This window comes from Lonchura striata, chromosome 9 (genome assembly GCF_050655825.1).
Source record: "Lonchura striata isolate lonStrDom1 chromosome 9, ASM5065582v1, whole genome shotgun sequence".
In the NCBI taxonomy this organism is placed as follows: domain Eukaryota; kingdom Metazoa; phylum Chordata; class Aves; order Passeriformes; family Estrildidae; genus Lonchura; species Lonchura striata.
Genome location: NC_140711.1, coordinates 8,204,522 through 8,221,064, shown reverse-complemented (window position 1 = coordinate 8,221,064; position 16,543 = coordinate 8,204,522). Strand labels below are relative to the sequence as shown.

At 41.7% G+C, this 16,543-nt stretch overlaps 1 protein-coding gene across 16 annotated transcripts in view; it reads right to left on the bottom strand.

Annotated features, from left to right (window-relative positions):
- Positions 1-16,543, bottom strand: part of DGKD (diacylglycerol kinase delta) — a 59,574-nt gene that overhangs the window by 25,196 nt on the left and 17,835 nt on the right. For 8 of the 16 annotated variants that reach the window (XR_014957165.1, XM_085587067.1, XM_021544386.4 and 5 more), the window contains 3 exons: positions 16,004-16,084; positions 1,514-1,618; positions 572-704 (listed from right to left, as the gene is read on the bottom strand). Coding sequence is in view for 15 of the 16 variants with exons in the window: in XM_085587067.1 (XP_085443193.1) it covers positions 572-704; positions 1,514-1,618; positions 16,004-16,084 (319 nt within the window). In the remaining variant the exon portion in view is untranslated. The other 8 variants (XM_085587073.1, XM_085587072.1, XM_085587070.1 and 5 more) reach the window with 8 other exon arrangements.

Here is a 16,543-nt window from a genome sequence, read left to right as displayed (position 1 = left end):
CTAGGGAAGAAGAGATGAATGTAATTAATCCTGCCTCAGGAGGTCTAACGTGGCAGTGTGTATTTGGCTCCAGAAGAAAGCATGGGCACACTCTATCCTCCTGAGCACCACCAAAACAATCAACGGTAAGTGTTTGGATCTAGCTATTAATTCTTGCCTTGTCATTTTTTCCAGTTGCTTGTACAAAGCCTAGTGATCATCTCGTTAAATTTAACATGATTTTACACAGTCACACACTCCTCCGTCATTTTACAAAGCGTAGGTGTCACCGCATTCATGTTAGACACATGAGCTGTGCCAGGCATTTCTGCTAAGCCAAAGCTGGGAAAAAGGAACTCCTGGCATTCAAACATTAAACAAGGATGTTCTTACAAATACAGTTATTCCCGTGAATGGGAGTCCTCTTGTGAATATTCTCTCAGGAATCTCAGAAGTGTCTGAGACACACTTCTGCACTGTCATTGCAGACAGACATGACTTTAATAAGGGATGGCAGTATTTGGGTATATGGGCAAAAACAAAAATAAAACGAGGCTGTTCCTCCCCAGGCAGAAGACGAGGGCACACTTACCTTCACAGGACAGCCCATGTGACGTGACCCCAGACAAGGCCTCCCGACACACGTTGCAGTACGTTGGCCGGGCATGGGAGCAGGCGTACCAGTTATGCATCCCTGAGAAATGGTCCATGCTGTACTGGGTAGACTGACAATATAAATGTATTACAGCAAGGTCTAAAGTAGAGCAACAAGGCTTTTTTTGCTCAGAAGAGCTGCACAAAGCAGTCAGAAAAAGCAGAAACAGAGCACTTTTTCACTAGGAAAGAGTGGGCCACATGTAGTTCATACACATTTGCTGAAACTCAAGAAGGTCTCTAAGGCAAAAGAGACTACCTGAAGAAGCTACATCTTCATTACAGCTCCTGTACCACCTCTCATCCTAGTCTTACTACAAATGTGTCTGGAGAAATGAACTGGATAATTTATCTGCTAGAATTTATCCCCACTTTTTTGTCTGATTAAGTTTTTAGAAAGATCAGCTCCCCAACCTAGCTCATTCTGTAGCAGAGAAATGCTTGTGCCAGCATAAGAGAGGCAAGCATCAGAGTGGGGAAAACACAAGACAGCTTTTTGTGGTGATACTGCTGGTCTCACTCAGCCCCAGGAAGCAGGCAGATGCACTTAAGTTGACATAATATCAAGCAGGCAAGATGTGAATTGGGACAGGGAGAATAATTGAAAAATTAAATGACAGTGGGAGGGGAACTTGGCTTCATAACCTATCCATGCTCTGAAAATTCTCTCTGAATTGCCAAGGGAGCATATACAAAGCCAAACATTCTTTGGAGAATCACTTCAATTTATTTGTGATAAATTTTACAGAAAGCGCTAACACTATTAACCGTTGTAGTCAATAAAATGACTTCTATTAAGTTCACTGGAAGCTGACTCTCAAAACAAGCTGTGATTTAGCAGAGGAAGCACAGAATACAAAAGAACACATTCTCCTATTACCTCAAAATGTTCACGGTTTTGGACAGTCTTCAGTGCTGCAATCCAATCTTCCATCTCTTTTCTGTTGTCAGCACAAAGGATGAGTTTCCGACATGGAGTGATAATCTGAAGAGCGAGAAAATGAGGAGTGGATATATCAGTGAGAAACAGCAAGAGAATACCTTACCACTAGTGTTGAAGCTATTTTCAGAGCTGCACAATGAAAGCTATTTGCACCTCTGAACCGTGTTTCTCTTCCACCACAGCACACCTTGATTTCTTCCTAAACGTACAGAACCACCAAGATTTTAGCTGTCATTCCCAATACTGAACTGAGTAAAGAAATCTCTCATACCTAAATAACAGCACAACACAAATCAAGCACGGAGCATCAGGAGTAATTATGAGCAGACCTTGCATAAGTCTTTTTAAAGGACTTACTGTACTTTCAAAACTGGTAAGAATATTAAGACATTTTATTAATAGCATAGTATACAAGTTTCTAGCAATTAATCAGGTAACATACTCTACAATATAATTCTAAAAACTTGTTTAGTCATGATAATTTGTTTAGTCTCCCTCATGGGGAGGGGAGAAATAAAGCAAAATAAGCAATTTGAACCCTCATGTTTCCTGAGGGCTTGTTCTACATACCTAAAAGATATTCTAACAAATATTCCCCTATCAGGCTGAAGCTCTGGTGAGTTTACCTCCCTCCTACAATCCTGTCCTCAGTGTGTTTGTACCCTGGGCTAATTCCCATGCATTAGTTGCCCTGTGTTAAATAAACAATATTTAAACCAGCAGAAGACATGCAGGGTGGCCAAAGTTCCCCTTTGCCCAGGGAGGCACCAGGCCTCGGGGTCCTCTACCACCAACTCCCTCTCCTTCAGTCAGCTGGTGGCAGCAGAGAGAAATAAAAGCTCTGCTTTTCACAAGACCATGTCTGCTGTTCTCAGGGCTGCCCATTCAGCTGGAGCCCAGACTTGACTATACACCAACCCTTAATCTTCCTAAGACTAAAGTCTTTCTTTCCCACAGTGCAGTCATCTCACTGACTCTTTTGCATACCTCTGTATTGATTTCAATCAAGCTGACTTAAATTAGATCAATACTGAAGTGTTTGCAAGACCTGGATTTAAGAAAAGCTGCATTAAGGTTGAGCACTGTTAACAAAAATCAAAAGGCTCCCTTTTATGTCAATTCTAAAAATTTCCAGCAGTCCAGACTCTGCTGTGCCCCTCTACATATAGTACATGAAAAAATCTGTCTACATCGTCTGCTTTTCAAGAAAATTGTACCTGAAAGAACGCATTAAAATAAACTAGGATTGTGTCAATCTCATGAGGCCCAACCATTCAGCCAAAGTTTTGTTAATGAACACTAAAACACCCACACACATCATCTGAATACCTGATATCCCAGCTTGCCAGTCTGTTTCTCAATTCTCTCATCATCATTCATAAGACAAATTAAAAATAAAAGCCTCTGAAGTAGAACACCAAACTTTTAGTTGATGTAGAACTGCCTCAGAGCATTCGCCAAGAAATGTGGATGTAATGTCAACAAAAAAGATACACCTGGAAAGTTCTGTTTTATTTTAAGACCTTCAATTTTCAAACTGTGTTTCTTTTCATTCACAGACTGCAGATTGCCCTGCAATAACACCACCTTACCCAGAGGCATGACCAATACCTAGTAACCGGTGCTAGAGACACATTAAGTAGGCAATGAAAAGAACTAAATCCCTTTGTGAAGAAAGGATTGGCCAATCACATTAGAAACACAGTTTTTGCATTTGAAACATTCTATCTTGGACAAAATGACCTGATCTGTATCAACTGTAAGCCACATAAGTAAATATTTACACTATTTTAAAAATAAAACTTTGACGAATTCCTCTCTTCTCTCACTTTCCTCTAAATATTTCCAGCTTTGAAAAAGTTTATTTCCAAAGAAGGTAATCACAGGAATGCTTATTCTTCCCTGGGAAAGCAGGAAAGTGTTTAGTTAAACATATTTCCATCAAAAACTCTGTTATGTAAGAATGGTTGTCCTAAAGAAACTTTTTCCAGAGCATGAAACACTGATGCATAAATCAGTGTGAAGAGAGAGAAGAACAAGGAGCATGTTTGAGTCCTGCTAAGAGGATGCAGCTTTTCCCCTGCAAGTAAAACCAAGGTTAAGTAATTTGTTCAGACACCACTGGGCCTCACTTTCTTCCTGGTCATAAGGCCAGGAACATCTATAGTTGCATATGTACAACAGTAGCACATATAAAGTCCAAACATCCTAGGATGAAGCATCCAAATACCTTTCATGGCTGTAAAACCAGCCAAATTCTGTAAGGAACCACCAGTTCATTTGAGCTACTTGCATGCTCTGGAGCACTAGGGAAGAACAGCTTCAGAACATTCATACTCAGTGCTGTCCCTTTTCCTATTTTTCTGCCTTTTTGGGTGGACAGAAGAAAAATGCAAACTATAGCATAGTTTTTAATCACACTGGAAGACTAGAAATTTAAAACATTGACATAAAATACAGAAATACATTCCTTACATACAGAAAGACATTCCTTTGATAAGAATTAATTTCTGAGGCTACTGACTTCCTAGATAATTGGATAGATCATCCAATATAGAAAGCAATTAATTCCTTCTTAAGTCACCTACTGCATCATCTTAAAAATCCCCACATTCAGTGTTAGACAACCCTCTCTTCAAAGAACAAAGTTTATAAGACAAGAGGATAAACAAAGAGATCAAAAGATTTTCATACATGAATCATCCAGATAAAGAGTCACAGAAATACAATAAAGGGTCTATTGTGTAACTACAAACTGCAAATAAAAATGTAACTGTGCAGGACAAACATATGAAAAGCATTCCCTATTAGTCGGTTCAAAAGTATAATTTGCTCTGGGATTTATTGGTATTACCAGAGATGGGAAATGAAAGAATAAATCTCTTTAGAAAGCTCACTCCTAAGGAGAACAAACAGACTTCACTATGAAGCACAGACAAGATTCTAATGTAACTAGTGCAACAATTATTTGGGGAAATGAAGCAACCATCCAAACCTGTTTTCCTGATTAACATACAGCAGTATTACAGTTAAACATCTTAACAAGGATAATGAGGAATCCAGAAACATGTTAATAGCCCCGTTCCTTTGCAGAGCAGTTCAGCAGCTCTGCTGTTCACACACTCCACACTCCCCAGCCCAGCCCGGGTACCTGGCCAGCATCAGCCCCTCGTGCCTGCCCCGCAGTGCAGCAGCTGCCAGCTCCTTCCTGCACAGGCTGCTGGGCAGCACGTGTGCTACTGCACTCACTGAGCAACAGAAGCTCACACTCCTCCTGCCACTGTTCCCTCCCTCTCCTTGAACCAGCTATTTCAGCTCCAGACATCCCCCTGCTGAGGGATACTGACACAGGGCTGTTACATACACTGCACTGTCCAGGCAAGAGCAATGATCAATTTAACATCTCGCACAAAAATAAAACCATTCTTGTTGTCTCAAAAGAAGCCACACCAATCTTCCCCCTGGAAAGCTGTCCTTTCCCAGCCAGGAGTCCAGAGAGTTCACTCTCAGCTACAGCTGCAATGAGCCACCACTCTGGAACACAAGGCTTTGTTATCCCTGTTGGTGAACATGGCTACAAACGAGCATGGACCAGCTATTTTTTTATGTTCCAGCTACAGCTTTTGACTAACATCCTGGAACAGTATATTCCACAGGATGACGACGCACTAGGTGAAGTAGCATTTCCTTTTATTTGTTCTAAATTTACAAAGCAGTAATGTCATCCAGTGACCTCTTGTTCTCATAAACGGAGAGCACAAAAACAACAATCTCACTGCTTCTGAGTTAGGATGAGGGCTGCCTTATTAGGAGTTAAAAAAAAAAAACCAACAACAAAAAGTCTTCAGATTTATTTTTAATCTCATAGATTTTTGGCCTGTTTCAGGATTGGCAGAAGTCTGAGCATTCCTGCCCCAAAACAGCTCAGAACTGTATTTAGATATGAGCAATTATGCAAATTAAAAGTGCTTGTTCTGCCTAAAAAGTGAGTATTAAAAACTTTTTTGATACTAAATGCTGCTGAACTTCTGGGTGTGATTCTTTAGATTTCACTCATTAGTAGAAACTGGGTGTCCAGTGCTCACTACATGGTGATATGATTGGCATCTAATCCTGACCAGAAAAAGAGCTCCACAGTCATAGGGGTGAAAAAAGGCTGCCAGTCCCTCTAATCACTCCTGGAGAGTCATAAAAAGACATGAAAATGGCAGAAAGGGTTAAAAACATTTCAAATAAGGATAAAGGTTAATTACTAACTTCTTACTGCATGCGAAACCCCTGAAATACATTTTGCAGAAATGGGGGTGATAGTTAGGTCCCCAGCAAGTAGTTATGTGCCCTCCATGAGTCATCTCAAGTCTATTAGAGAACGTCTCAATTTTCAAGCTTGCCCACTCTAAATCTACAAAAAACCTAAATCTGAAAATAACCACGCCTTCATTGGCTGTCTTATGCAAACACAGACACTTTTAACACTGAAAATTTAGCTTTATCTCCTCTCTCTGTCACACATGGCCCATTCTCTCTTACCAGCTGTTAACCCCCACCTCTCATGTTGACCCACACTCCTCTGTCCAAAACTAACACCAGTTTACTGACATTTCAAATCCAGTCAGCTAACAAACAGAGCCAACCAAAGAAAACTCCTCATTTCATGTTCTAAAAATGGACTAATGTCCCTGGATGTCCTTCCCTGATGAACAGCTGTGAATAATCAGATTCAAAAGGCAGTCCAAAAAAGACTCCTATATTAGACCAAATTTTAAACAGAAATCTGATATACTTCACCCTTTGTTGTACTGAGCAACTTTCCACTCCCCAACAGCTGGAGCATAAACTTCATCCTCTTGTCTTGCTGCCACCCAAGACAACTTTGTCATCTCTGCTCACCCGGGGCATTTTCTGGCTGCCCAGAAACTTCTCAGCAATAAAGTGACAGTGTAGCCAAGCATGTCCTGGGACTGTTTGTTATCAGAGTACATCTGGTGAGCTCAGTGACCACAAAAGATGGCAAAGCAAGTTAAGACCACACTGGCCCAATCACAGAGCTGACAGAAGAAATGCTGCGGGGGGGAAATGGGATGGGGGGACATTGAACTTCGCTAAATATAGTTTTCCTGATGTGTACATTTCTCAGAATGGCCAAATGTAGGGATATGTGAACACCTGCTCATTCTGATGCTTCCTTTTACTCATATCCTGTTCCAATACAGACTTAACATTCAAAGGTGCTAGCCATAAATCCCCCTAAGAGATCCTGAATTATTCCAAACAGTTGATGACTTGAGTACAGAAATAACAGGAATTTCTGAAGCTCTAGAGACCTAGAAACTAGAAAGAATAAAAAAAGTTGCAAAACCTTCAGTTTGATCACATATGGCAAAGGTAAGGAAACCATCCCTCACCTGTAGCTAACTGCTACGTCTGCTCTGTATGGTGGAGAATGATCTTGGCATCCTGAGAGCCCAAAATTCAGGAAGGAAAACTGGGTGAGACCATAATGAGGACCCAGCCATTTTTCCATTTCAGCTCCTGTTTCAGCAATAGCAGTAGTGAAATGAACACTGGAATACAGTAAAACACCTCACCTGTATTCATCAGCAAGGCTCACAAACCAGCAAATCCACTGTGCGTTAAACACAATTACTGAACTCACACAGGCAAAATGGATTAAGTGTGGACTAGCAAGTGCTACTCCTCAGCAAATACACAAAAAAGAAGCCTGTGAAAAAGGGAGTAGAAAACAAAAATTTGAGATTCAAACCAGCCTGTCTCAATGATGTCTCTTTCTGAAACAATCTGGAGCTCAGTGTCAGGCCAGCAAAGCCCTAGGCAGTGTGTCAGTATGACTTTAGTAGGTCTCTACAGTTTGGAAGAGGGCAATAATATGAGTATCAAAGACTCATGAGGGTCCAAGCGTTGCCTTCTTCCACCGACTACAATCCTATTCTATTTTGCAATTCAGCTTTCACCCAGTTTTGCCAACAAATCCAATCCCATTAACTCACTGCAGAGGTCAATTAGAGCTCTCTAGAACTGCACCAATTATCTTTCCCCAAAATCTGGATGATATGGGAAAGAAAAGGTAGCTTTTTATATAACACTTGAGAAATGCACCTGTTTTGTATGTTTTTTCAGAATGCAAGATCTTAATTTCCTGCTAAAATGACCATCTTCCACCCATGGAAACTCTCATTTCCACCAAACAAAACAAGTCAATACTGTTCTTATAGTTGTGCCAAACTCCTTTCCCATTTTTTTAAACAGTGGTAACAAGATTTTCCTCAAAGCCCTAAGTGCCCAAATACATTCACAATACACCAGCTATTTTATCCCCCCATGTGGCTGTTTTACCTTTGTTTTCAATCTATAAAATCCAGGACAGTTCATTTCTATAGGAAAGCAGGTCCAGCATGTGTTGTGGTTCTCTTTAGGACCATTTTTACTTTATTAGGTTCACGTACCTTGCAATGTGTCCCTCCTGAGCCAGGGCAGCAGTGCATCTTCTCTGAGGATTAGCACTGGCACTTATTGCACTACGCTGTGCCGCAGGTCAAGTTCAACTCGTGCTGACCCTCCATCTGGGATTTCTCCCAGTCCCTATCATCCCCCATGCTGCAGCAGGAAACTAGACCAGTTATCCCTGGGAAAATTATCATCTCTCATACCAGGGTCACATTCCTACAGGCTTCTGGAAACTGTTCCTAAACAAGGCACATTCCTGTTCTTGGCAATCGGTAAGAGGAGCACAGACAAGAAGAGGATTTTAAGACTTTAACAACAACTTAACAGATGTCAAAAGCTAGAGCACGCCACTGTTAGCAGGTGAGAAAAGCAACTATCCTGGTAGTTCAGGTCTGTTAACCTCTAGAGATCTCCAAGGATGGAGCAGTACCCAATGGGAGTGGATATGGTGGCTGTACCAAGCGCCAAAGAATCTTAGCACAGCTCCATTACCCACACACCCTCCACCTCATGCAGCAGATGCACATGCATCCCTTTACCTGTTTTCCAAAGGACACAGTCCTGCCAGGAAGAGTTCCTAAACAGAAACACTCTGTTCAGAAAGGCAACACATTTAGGAAGGTAAAGGAGTAAGCCTCTTACTCATTCAAACAGAAGTAAGCTCATGAAAAACAAAGGGGTAGGACTGTTCCCTCGTGGCAGAACTGTTGTCTCAGTGGGCTCACACATGGCAAGGTTGGCACCCAGTAAATCATAGCATTGAGTAATAAAAGACCCCACCAGTGGTAGGAAAATGACCTATTACAGAGAGTTCATTGTTAGTAGCAGCTCCTCATAGCCCCATAACTTTAGCAGGTTGATCAAAGGCTGGTAGCTAGCTAGCACAAAAGGAAATTAATACCTTTCAATTGTTTGATAAACCCAGGAGCTTTCCACACTGGGCCACCAGGCTAAGACAAGTCCTGTTCACGCACCATCACAAGCACCAGAAATAGGGAGGCAGCATTTCTGCAAGTAATGCTAGCAAGCCTCTCCCTGCATAAAATGGAGCCTCTTCCTTCCAGAGTAGCTTCTATGTAAAGCTGAACATGTCCTCAAATGACCACACATTGTTCTGCCCTTGTGCCCTCATCTGGAAGAAGCAGCTGAAATCTGCAGTCTTGCTCAGGAAGGTTGGTGAAACCATAATTCAGCATGACAGTTACAAAGAGCAAAGAGATTATCAAACAAAAGCTTCCAGTGTTCAGGTACAAGGGCAGATATTATTTCAAAGCTGTAAACTTCCCCCTACAAAAGCAAAAGCTCTTCACAATCTCCTTCACTTTTCAGCTCCCTGTCTATCCTGTCCCACAGTAAAACAGCTAAATCTCAGTCTGATGACTTCTTACAGTAGTTTCATCTCTCTCAAAACCTCCCGCATATTTTTGAGTCACTCTGTAAAGTACAGTAGCAATCACCAGATCTCTCCACCCACAGCAACTTCTTCCAGACTCTTTAACTCTTCTTCCATGTTTATCTTCTTTTTGGTAGTTTTTCTCCAGATTTTTCCTTCTTTTGTGACAGCAGACTAATAACCAGCTCCCACAGGAGGCTGGATTAAGAGTCCCAAAAATCCTTGACATGAAAGGATTTTAAATCACTATTTTCACTGACTAACAGTGACTCAGAATGGTCTGTTTACCAAAGGGCCTTTTCTCAAGGAGAAAAAAACTGAAGTCTGGATTACAAACTACTAAAATAGCAAAGTATTTTGAAACTGCAGCGGTTCTGACAGGAAATGGGGACTGAACTGCACTTAATGAAGGAAGGTGGAAAACCAACAGAGCAATTCTAGACACGGCAATACACGGCTCTACTCATCTTTTCACTTGCTTATAAAGGAAATTCTGACAGCTGCCAATATAAACAAAGTACAAGCACAAGCAAAGAGTGTACAATTCCTGACTGTGTACACACATGGGTGTGGAAAAGACCACGAACCCCAGCAAAAACTGGATTTCCAGCATGTGCTCCAATTTTGCCCAGTTTAGAGACAAGAGTTTAAAAACAAGGAAAAAAGAAACATCCTCTTCAGAAGTCCCTCTTTTCTAATCTTCCCCTATTCCAAACATTACCAGGGCATTCCATGACTGTGAGAATTCAGGACACCTGGGACTGGCCTGTGTCACTATGTCTCCAGATCAACCAATCTTTTTGCTCAGCTGATGCCTTCTCTCTGGGTCCCTTTACCCTCCAACGGAAGAAGCAGGGGAGGAAAATCCTCTCCCTTGCTAGGAAGCCCGGTGACTCCCTGGACCATATGTTGAACTCCATTTTCTTCAGCGGGCTGAAGCCACACAGGGCAGTTTTGGGAATCTGTGCAAGTGTCAAACCATGCAGATTTTCCTGATCTCTATCAGCTGAAGCTTGAAGTCCAACTATGACTTCCTGCAAACAGCTTGCAACAGAAGTTCTTACATTCTTTCATCTTATAAAAATAAGTGACATGCTCTTTCTTGAAGCCTGTATTTCAAATCAGCACAACCAATCTCTGATCTGGGTTTCTCTTGTTCCAACAGTGCCTTACAGGCACATGACTCCTGTGCTAGGCAAGAGCAGCAAACTTTCTGTAGCTACGGCAGCTTTATTTTCTTTCAAAACCAAACTCGTCAGAGAAGACTTCACTGCCTTCTCTACTGAAAAGAATATATTTTAATTTAAAAGCACCTACACAAATAATTCAACTTGACACAAAATCATGAACAGGCATAGCCACTTTCACTTCACTGTGAATGAACTGCAAACATCAACAACATACTCTCCCCATCAGAAAGGACTGTCAGCACTTCAATTTTTTACCCAAGCTCAAGCACTTTGCCCTCTGTTCATAGGAAAGGTTACTAATCCAGAAATTAAAATTCATGCCATTTCTCCACAGCATCAGTAAGCCCTGGGACAATACAGCAAAAATAGACACTCCGGAGGAGATCAGTAAAGTAAAACTTCACAAGACAGAAACCACCAACTTTGCAGCTGAATAGAATCAGTACTAAGTAACAAGGTTATAATATGAAAAAATTGTAGCACACCTCAGGCTTCCATACAGCTGGAGAATGACATCCATACTCCTTCTCAGAGGTGACTGCACTCTCATTCAGGGGCACCAGCAACTCCCTTTCCTCAGAGAACCACTGTTGCCTCCAGTCATGCAAGTGCTCTGTAAGAGAGGCATTATTCTAACCTGAATACTTCCTCTCTCCTGGGACATTGGTCAGGGTGAATCATCAGTTAATAAACAGTATTCCTTAAGTGGGTGCAGCATTTCCAACAGCACCGCAGGCACATTTCCCTCTACTCTTCTTCTAGAGAATACATCAACATGAATCCACTCAGGAGAGAACATCTGAACACTAAGAGCTCATAGCAAACGTATGCCAAAGAACCTGAGCTTCTGATATCTGTTATGCTGGTACAGGTGCCACGTTTCCCAGCACTCAATCCAGAAAACTCACACTCCTGCTCTTACCGTTCACGTTCAATCTTCCTCTACACTAGTGTCCAGAGCAGCCTACTCCCTCAGAAAAAAACCTAAACAGATTGCCTGACATGCAAGGATTAGTCTCGTCTGTGGTCAGTCTCTCTGAGCTACGTACCACTTGCCACAAGCTGATTAGCTGCCTGCTTAAGGAGGAGCTGGGAGAAGTTTCCTTCTGACGGCAATGAAGTGAGAGGCAGGCGCTGACTGTAATAATATGCTGTTTCCTGTCTGCGGCTGAGCTGAGAGGTACTTCCCAACAAAAAAGGGTTTACAGGAGCTCAGGAGCTGAAGCTCCACCTCTTCCAGTGAAGAGCCATTAATTGTGGAGGAGGGGTCACTAGCATGGCTCCTGGCACTCAAAAACGTGCTCTGAACCACCTTCCATTTCACCAAAGCATCAGAAAGAAGAAACCAAACTACACAAAATTCCCTCTCCACACAGAGCATATTTCTCCTACGGGATTCTCAGAACACTGAATCAGATGGGATAAGAAGTAAATGTTGTAATTCATGTTATGTGAATGAGGGTGAAAGTCCACACCAACATTTGGTAGCAATAACTGGAAAACATTTACCAAACCACCATGTGAGAGTCATATTGGAACACAAGATATGTACCTGGAAAGATATTATGTCCTTTCCAGGCCCTCTCCTGACAATGACAGGAGTTTTTGACTACTATTAAAGACCTTTATCTTTATACAAATCCTCCACAAAAGGTCAATGAACTGCTAAGGAATCATGTCTTTAACTGTACCAACTACACTGAAGGCAGAAGGCTTAACTCAGTTGGCACCTTCTAGAAAAAAGCAGATCTTCAGCCTACACACCAGTCTGAGGAAGAATTTGTTCAGCACACAAACATTTACAAAACTGGACCAAAGATGATAATCCAAAGTCTTTTCAAAGCCTTTTGAGGGGACAGCTGTGATAGCAAAGTGTTGACCTGAGCAACAGGCAAGAGTGTGTTTGGTGTCCCCCATACCCTGCCGGTGTTGCAGGGGGGAACAGGCATGATGGATGGCTCAGGCCATGACTCGGGTAAAGCAGATCATTTTGAGACAGAGATCAGTAAAACCTAGGCTTCCCAGCATCATCTTGAGAAAATGCTACTCCAGATTAAAGCATGGAACTCATCCTCACTGCAGATTTTGTTTTAATGCTCCTCACAGAACTGCAGAACAGTCTATCACGTCGGCACCTTAACAAATCACATCACAGCAAAACTGCACTGTGCAAGAAAAAACTGTTCATGAAAAGAGCTAAATTCTCACTGTGAAGACCCAATGTACCCAGTGTGATCCTAAATCATCTATCAGGTTTTTAGAAATCACAAGAGGTTTTGAGGGTATGGCTAAGAAAGTGCTGCTCAGAAATCATGGCCAGGCTCTGACCTCTCCCATCCAATGCTGCTGATTTCTATTTTGTTAGGAGTACAAAATAGCACACTGATGGCAAGAGTCCAGGCTAAAAGTTGACTGCTCTGTTTGAAATAAAGGGCCCTGAACTACCAGGACAACACACTTATCACTGCATTTGTGCCTCAGCAGATCTTCTCTAAGGCCCTGTGCAAGACAACAACAACCCTAGGAAAAAGCACTGGGTAAAGATTTATGCACCATGTACCCAGGCATCATACATGGAAAGCACCAGTCACATCTCAGAAGAATTTACCCAGACTTCTCAGAAGAATTTACCTTGTAGACAGCTGACTCTCAAGGACAGAGATGGCAGAGATGTGACAGAACCAGCAAACACCACACCTGGAGGCCTAATGAGAGAAGAGAGCTCTGGCATGGGGCTGCTATAAGATTTATTCCCAGAGGCTTCCTATTAAATACCTCTGCAGCCACACTGCCTGACCTAAAGGAACAAAGCTAAACATAAAACTTTTCATTACACATCAGGAAATGGAGCAGTACAACACTGTAAACTCAAAAATGCCCCGTGTCACATGCTTCCAGTCCATTCTATAGTCATCTATCCATTAACTCTGGGTAGCAGTCCTGAAAACTGTCCCCATTGCATCCAGGATACACTTACTGAGGAAATCTATGCAAGATCAACCAAGCAAATCACAGTGGAATTTATTACACACTTATTTTAAAAGGAAGAGGTCCGTGCCTTAAAACTCACTTTTCTTGCTCTCCTTCCTGCTGAGAGCAAACAAATGACCTGTCAGTCATGTCCTATGTAAAAGGTTTACTGGCAGCTATTTTTTAACCTTACTCCTCTCTCCATGCAGCACAACCTTTGCTGGCTTTATGCTCTGGTTTTCTCCTCTTATGAGGCTGCCTCGTCATGCTCCTCAATGCACCTTCAACAGCTGCTCTTCTGACTGGTCAGCCGTTATTACCTCTTTGGTTTGGATAAACATTGTTCATCCAGGTAGTTTACCTGATGTTTTTGTAGCTTGTCAGGAACTCAGGGTGTCATTCAGGCAACCTGACCTGCAGAATCTATACATTAGGCAGTACAGATGCCTGCACAGAGGCTGAGTTATCTCAGAAAGAAACCATTCTTTTATAAATTCGCAAGTACCAGCCTCCATTAAAGAAAACAGAAAACCAAAAAGAAAACCACAACATCTAAAACTCTGCTTACAACACCAAATGCTACGTATTTTCAGTTTAGGAGAAAACCTCAAATCGTATAACCCACTGATTTGAAACAGGGGAAAAAAACACATCGAAGAACTCTGAATTTTAGAAAGGAAGATACAGAGGGGAAGTAGAGTGGTCTCAAAGAAAACCAACAGAAAACTGCATAACTGCAAGGAATCCAAAGCACTGACAGCAATCATGTAACAGAGCAAACAGCAGCAAGACTAGGCCACCTTCTGATTTCTTAAGTAGTTTTAAACTTCAAGGTAAACGAGTCAAGTGCCTCCATAAGCCACAACAGAAAGAGGAATTAGAAATAAGGAAGGAAACATGTTTTTCTTGAATTTATCTAAGCACCATGATACACTGCTCAGCTGGAGACAGTGCAAACTGTACCTGCTTGAATTTCAAAGTAACCCTTTACCTTTTATCAGTTAGGGAAGGCAGAGCCTGATACCAGAATCTTGGAAATAACTCTTCACTGTTTGACTCGAATGGGGCAATCTGAGAGAGCAAATACACTACTCCCTTCTGTCCCTAACACAGTCTTCCTGACGGGTATTACATCTCACCCAGCTACAACAGTAAGCAGCACAGTTACAGTACCTGAAAAATCAGACTTTATGTCTATTTCAGAAAACTGAAGCAAGACCCAGGATAAAATGCTCTATTAACAGGTAAGTAACATCACAGTCTTGAAAACATAGCCCCATCTCAAACCACTGTATAAACCTTCTCTCTGTACTCTCAACATTGACACCCGATATCAATATTTACTTACCATACCCAGATGTGTCTCCCACCATTCCAATTACAGATGTAGAAAGTGTTTTTAAGCTTTGGGAAGGTGTTGGGGTTTTATCTGGACACAGGCATTGCAAAGCCAAAAGCTAAAGCTACACAACAGAAATGCCCTTTTGCAGACGTTTAAAGCAGCAGATCACTCCTGCTGCAGCACAAGGCACACTGCTCAGTGTTGGTCGCCACCTGCAGGACCAGGAGGGATTCTTCCATCCACCTGGATTGTTCCCCACTTCACTTTGCCTTAGAGCAACACTTCCTTCCCCAGACCCTCCTCCTCTGTTCTGAGCCCCTCCGCAGCTGTGTGGAGGTTTTCTGCTGTTCACCATCTTGACACGCACCCTGAAGGGCTGATGTTAATGGCTTATTTTTCTGTACATCAGGTGCTCCCCCACATTTAAGCTTGCAAAACACCTACACCTTAGAAATAAAATCATTTTTCCTCCTAGTTCCTGAGCCTGGAGAAAATGAAGCAAGGACACCACCACGTTTCCAGACTGCAACTACTTAGCACACATTCCACATCTGATAAGTATCCTGAACCAATCCCACAGTTATTTCTGTGCTATTTCTTTCTGATCCTCCTTTTGCTTTCCCACTATATATAGCATGCATATATAAACACACACACACAGACAAACAAATAAAGTCAGAGAAAGAAGTTTACATATTTTAATGCCTATGGGGAAAACTAAATTCCTTTAGCAAGATCTCCAGCACAAACATGAACATCACCTCTAACTTCCTCAGCAGAACAGATTTTTCTGTCCCACTGTGCAAACAGGTTCTATCAAACCCTCTTAGCTTACAGAAAATCCCCAAATGCCAAGTCTTAGCACAATACATAGTAACCTAAGGTATTTCCCTGAGGTAATTTCCCACATGCACAAATATGAGTTATCAGATTGTAAAGAAAAGTAAGTTTATTATTTTTCATGAAAGATGCTGTGGAGATTGTTCAGGTGTTTTTCAATTCTGCAAAAGAGATGGGATGTGTGGAAAAGATGGAAGAAGAACAGAAAATAATGCAAAAAGTCCTACCGTGAAGCTGTTGTTGACATTCTTTGTGCTGGATTCTGCCACACTGGCATCTGTCAGATCCACCTCATCAAAAATAATGGACTGCAAAGAAAAAAAAACAAAAATCTAAACAAATTATTGTTTAGATGTATAGGCAGCAGACTCAAAGGGAGTCTGCCTAGCATGCTCCATATCACAGCATTTGAAGGAAATCCATATCACATGATTTGAAGGAAAGACTCAGCACAAACAACATCAAGGACCTGGAAATATAGTTCCATACACAAGGGATCACTCTGGCCTGCCTTCAGACAGTGAACACAATGACTTTATTAAAGGATTATTTAAAAAGAACACCAAATAACTGTAGGTTTTGTTCTTGTGAAAGGAGACAGTTTTATATTTAGTTGACTATCAGCATACTAAACCAGAGGCATAGTTCTCCGATTTGATAAATTCTAGCCTTGCTCGTCTATTGCACTTTCTCCTTTCATTCATATTCTCTTCTTTCAGAATTGATTCAGATTCCGTTCCCTACTAACGTGCACTAAAGGGAGAAAA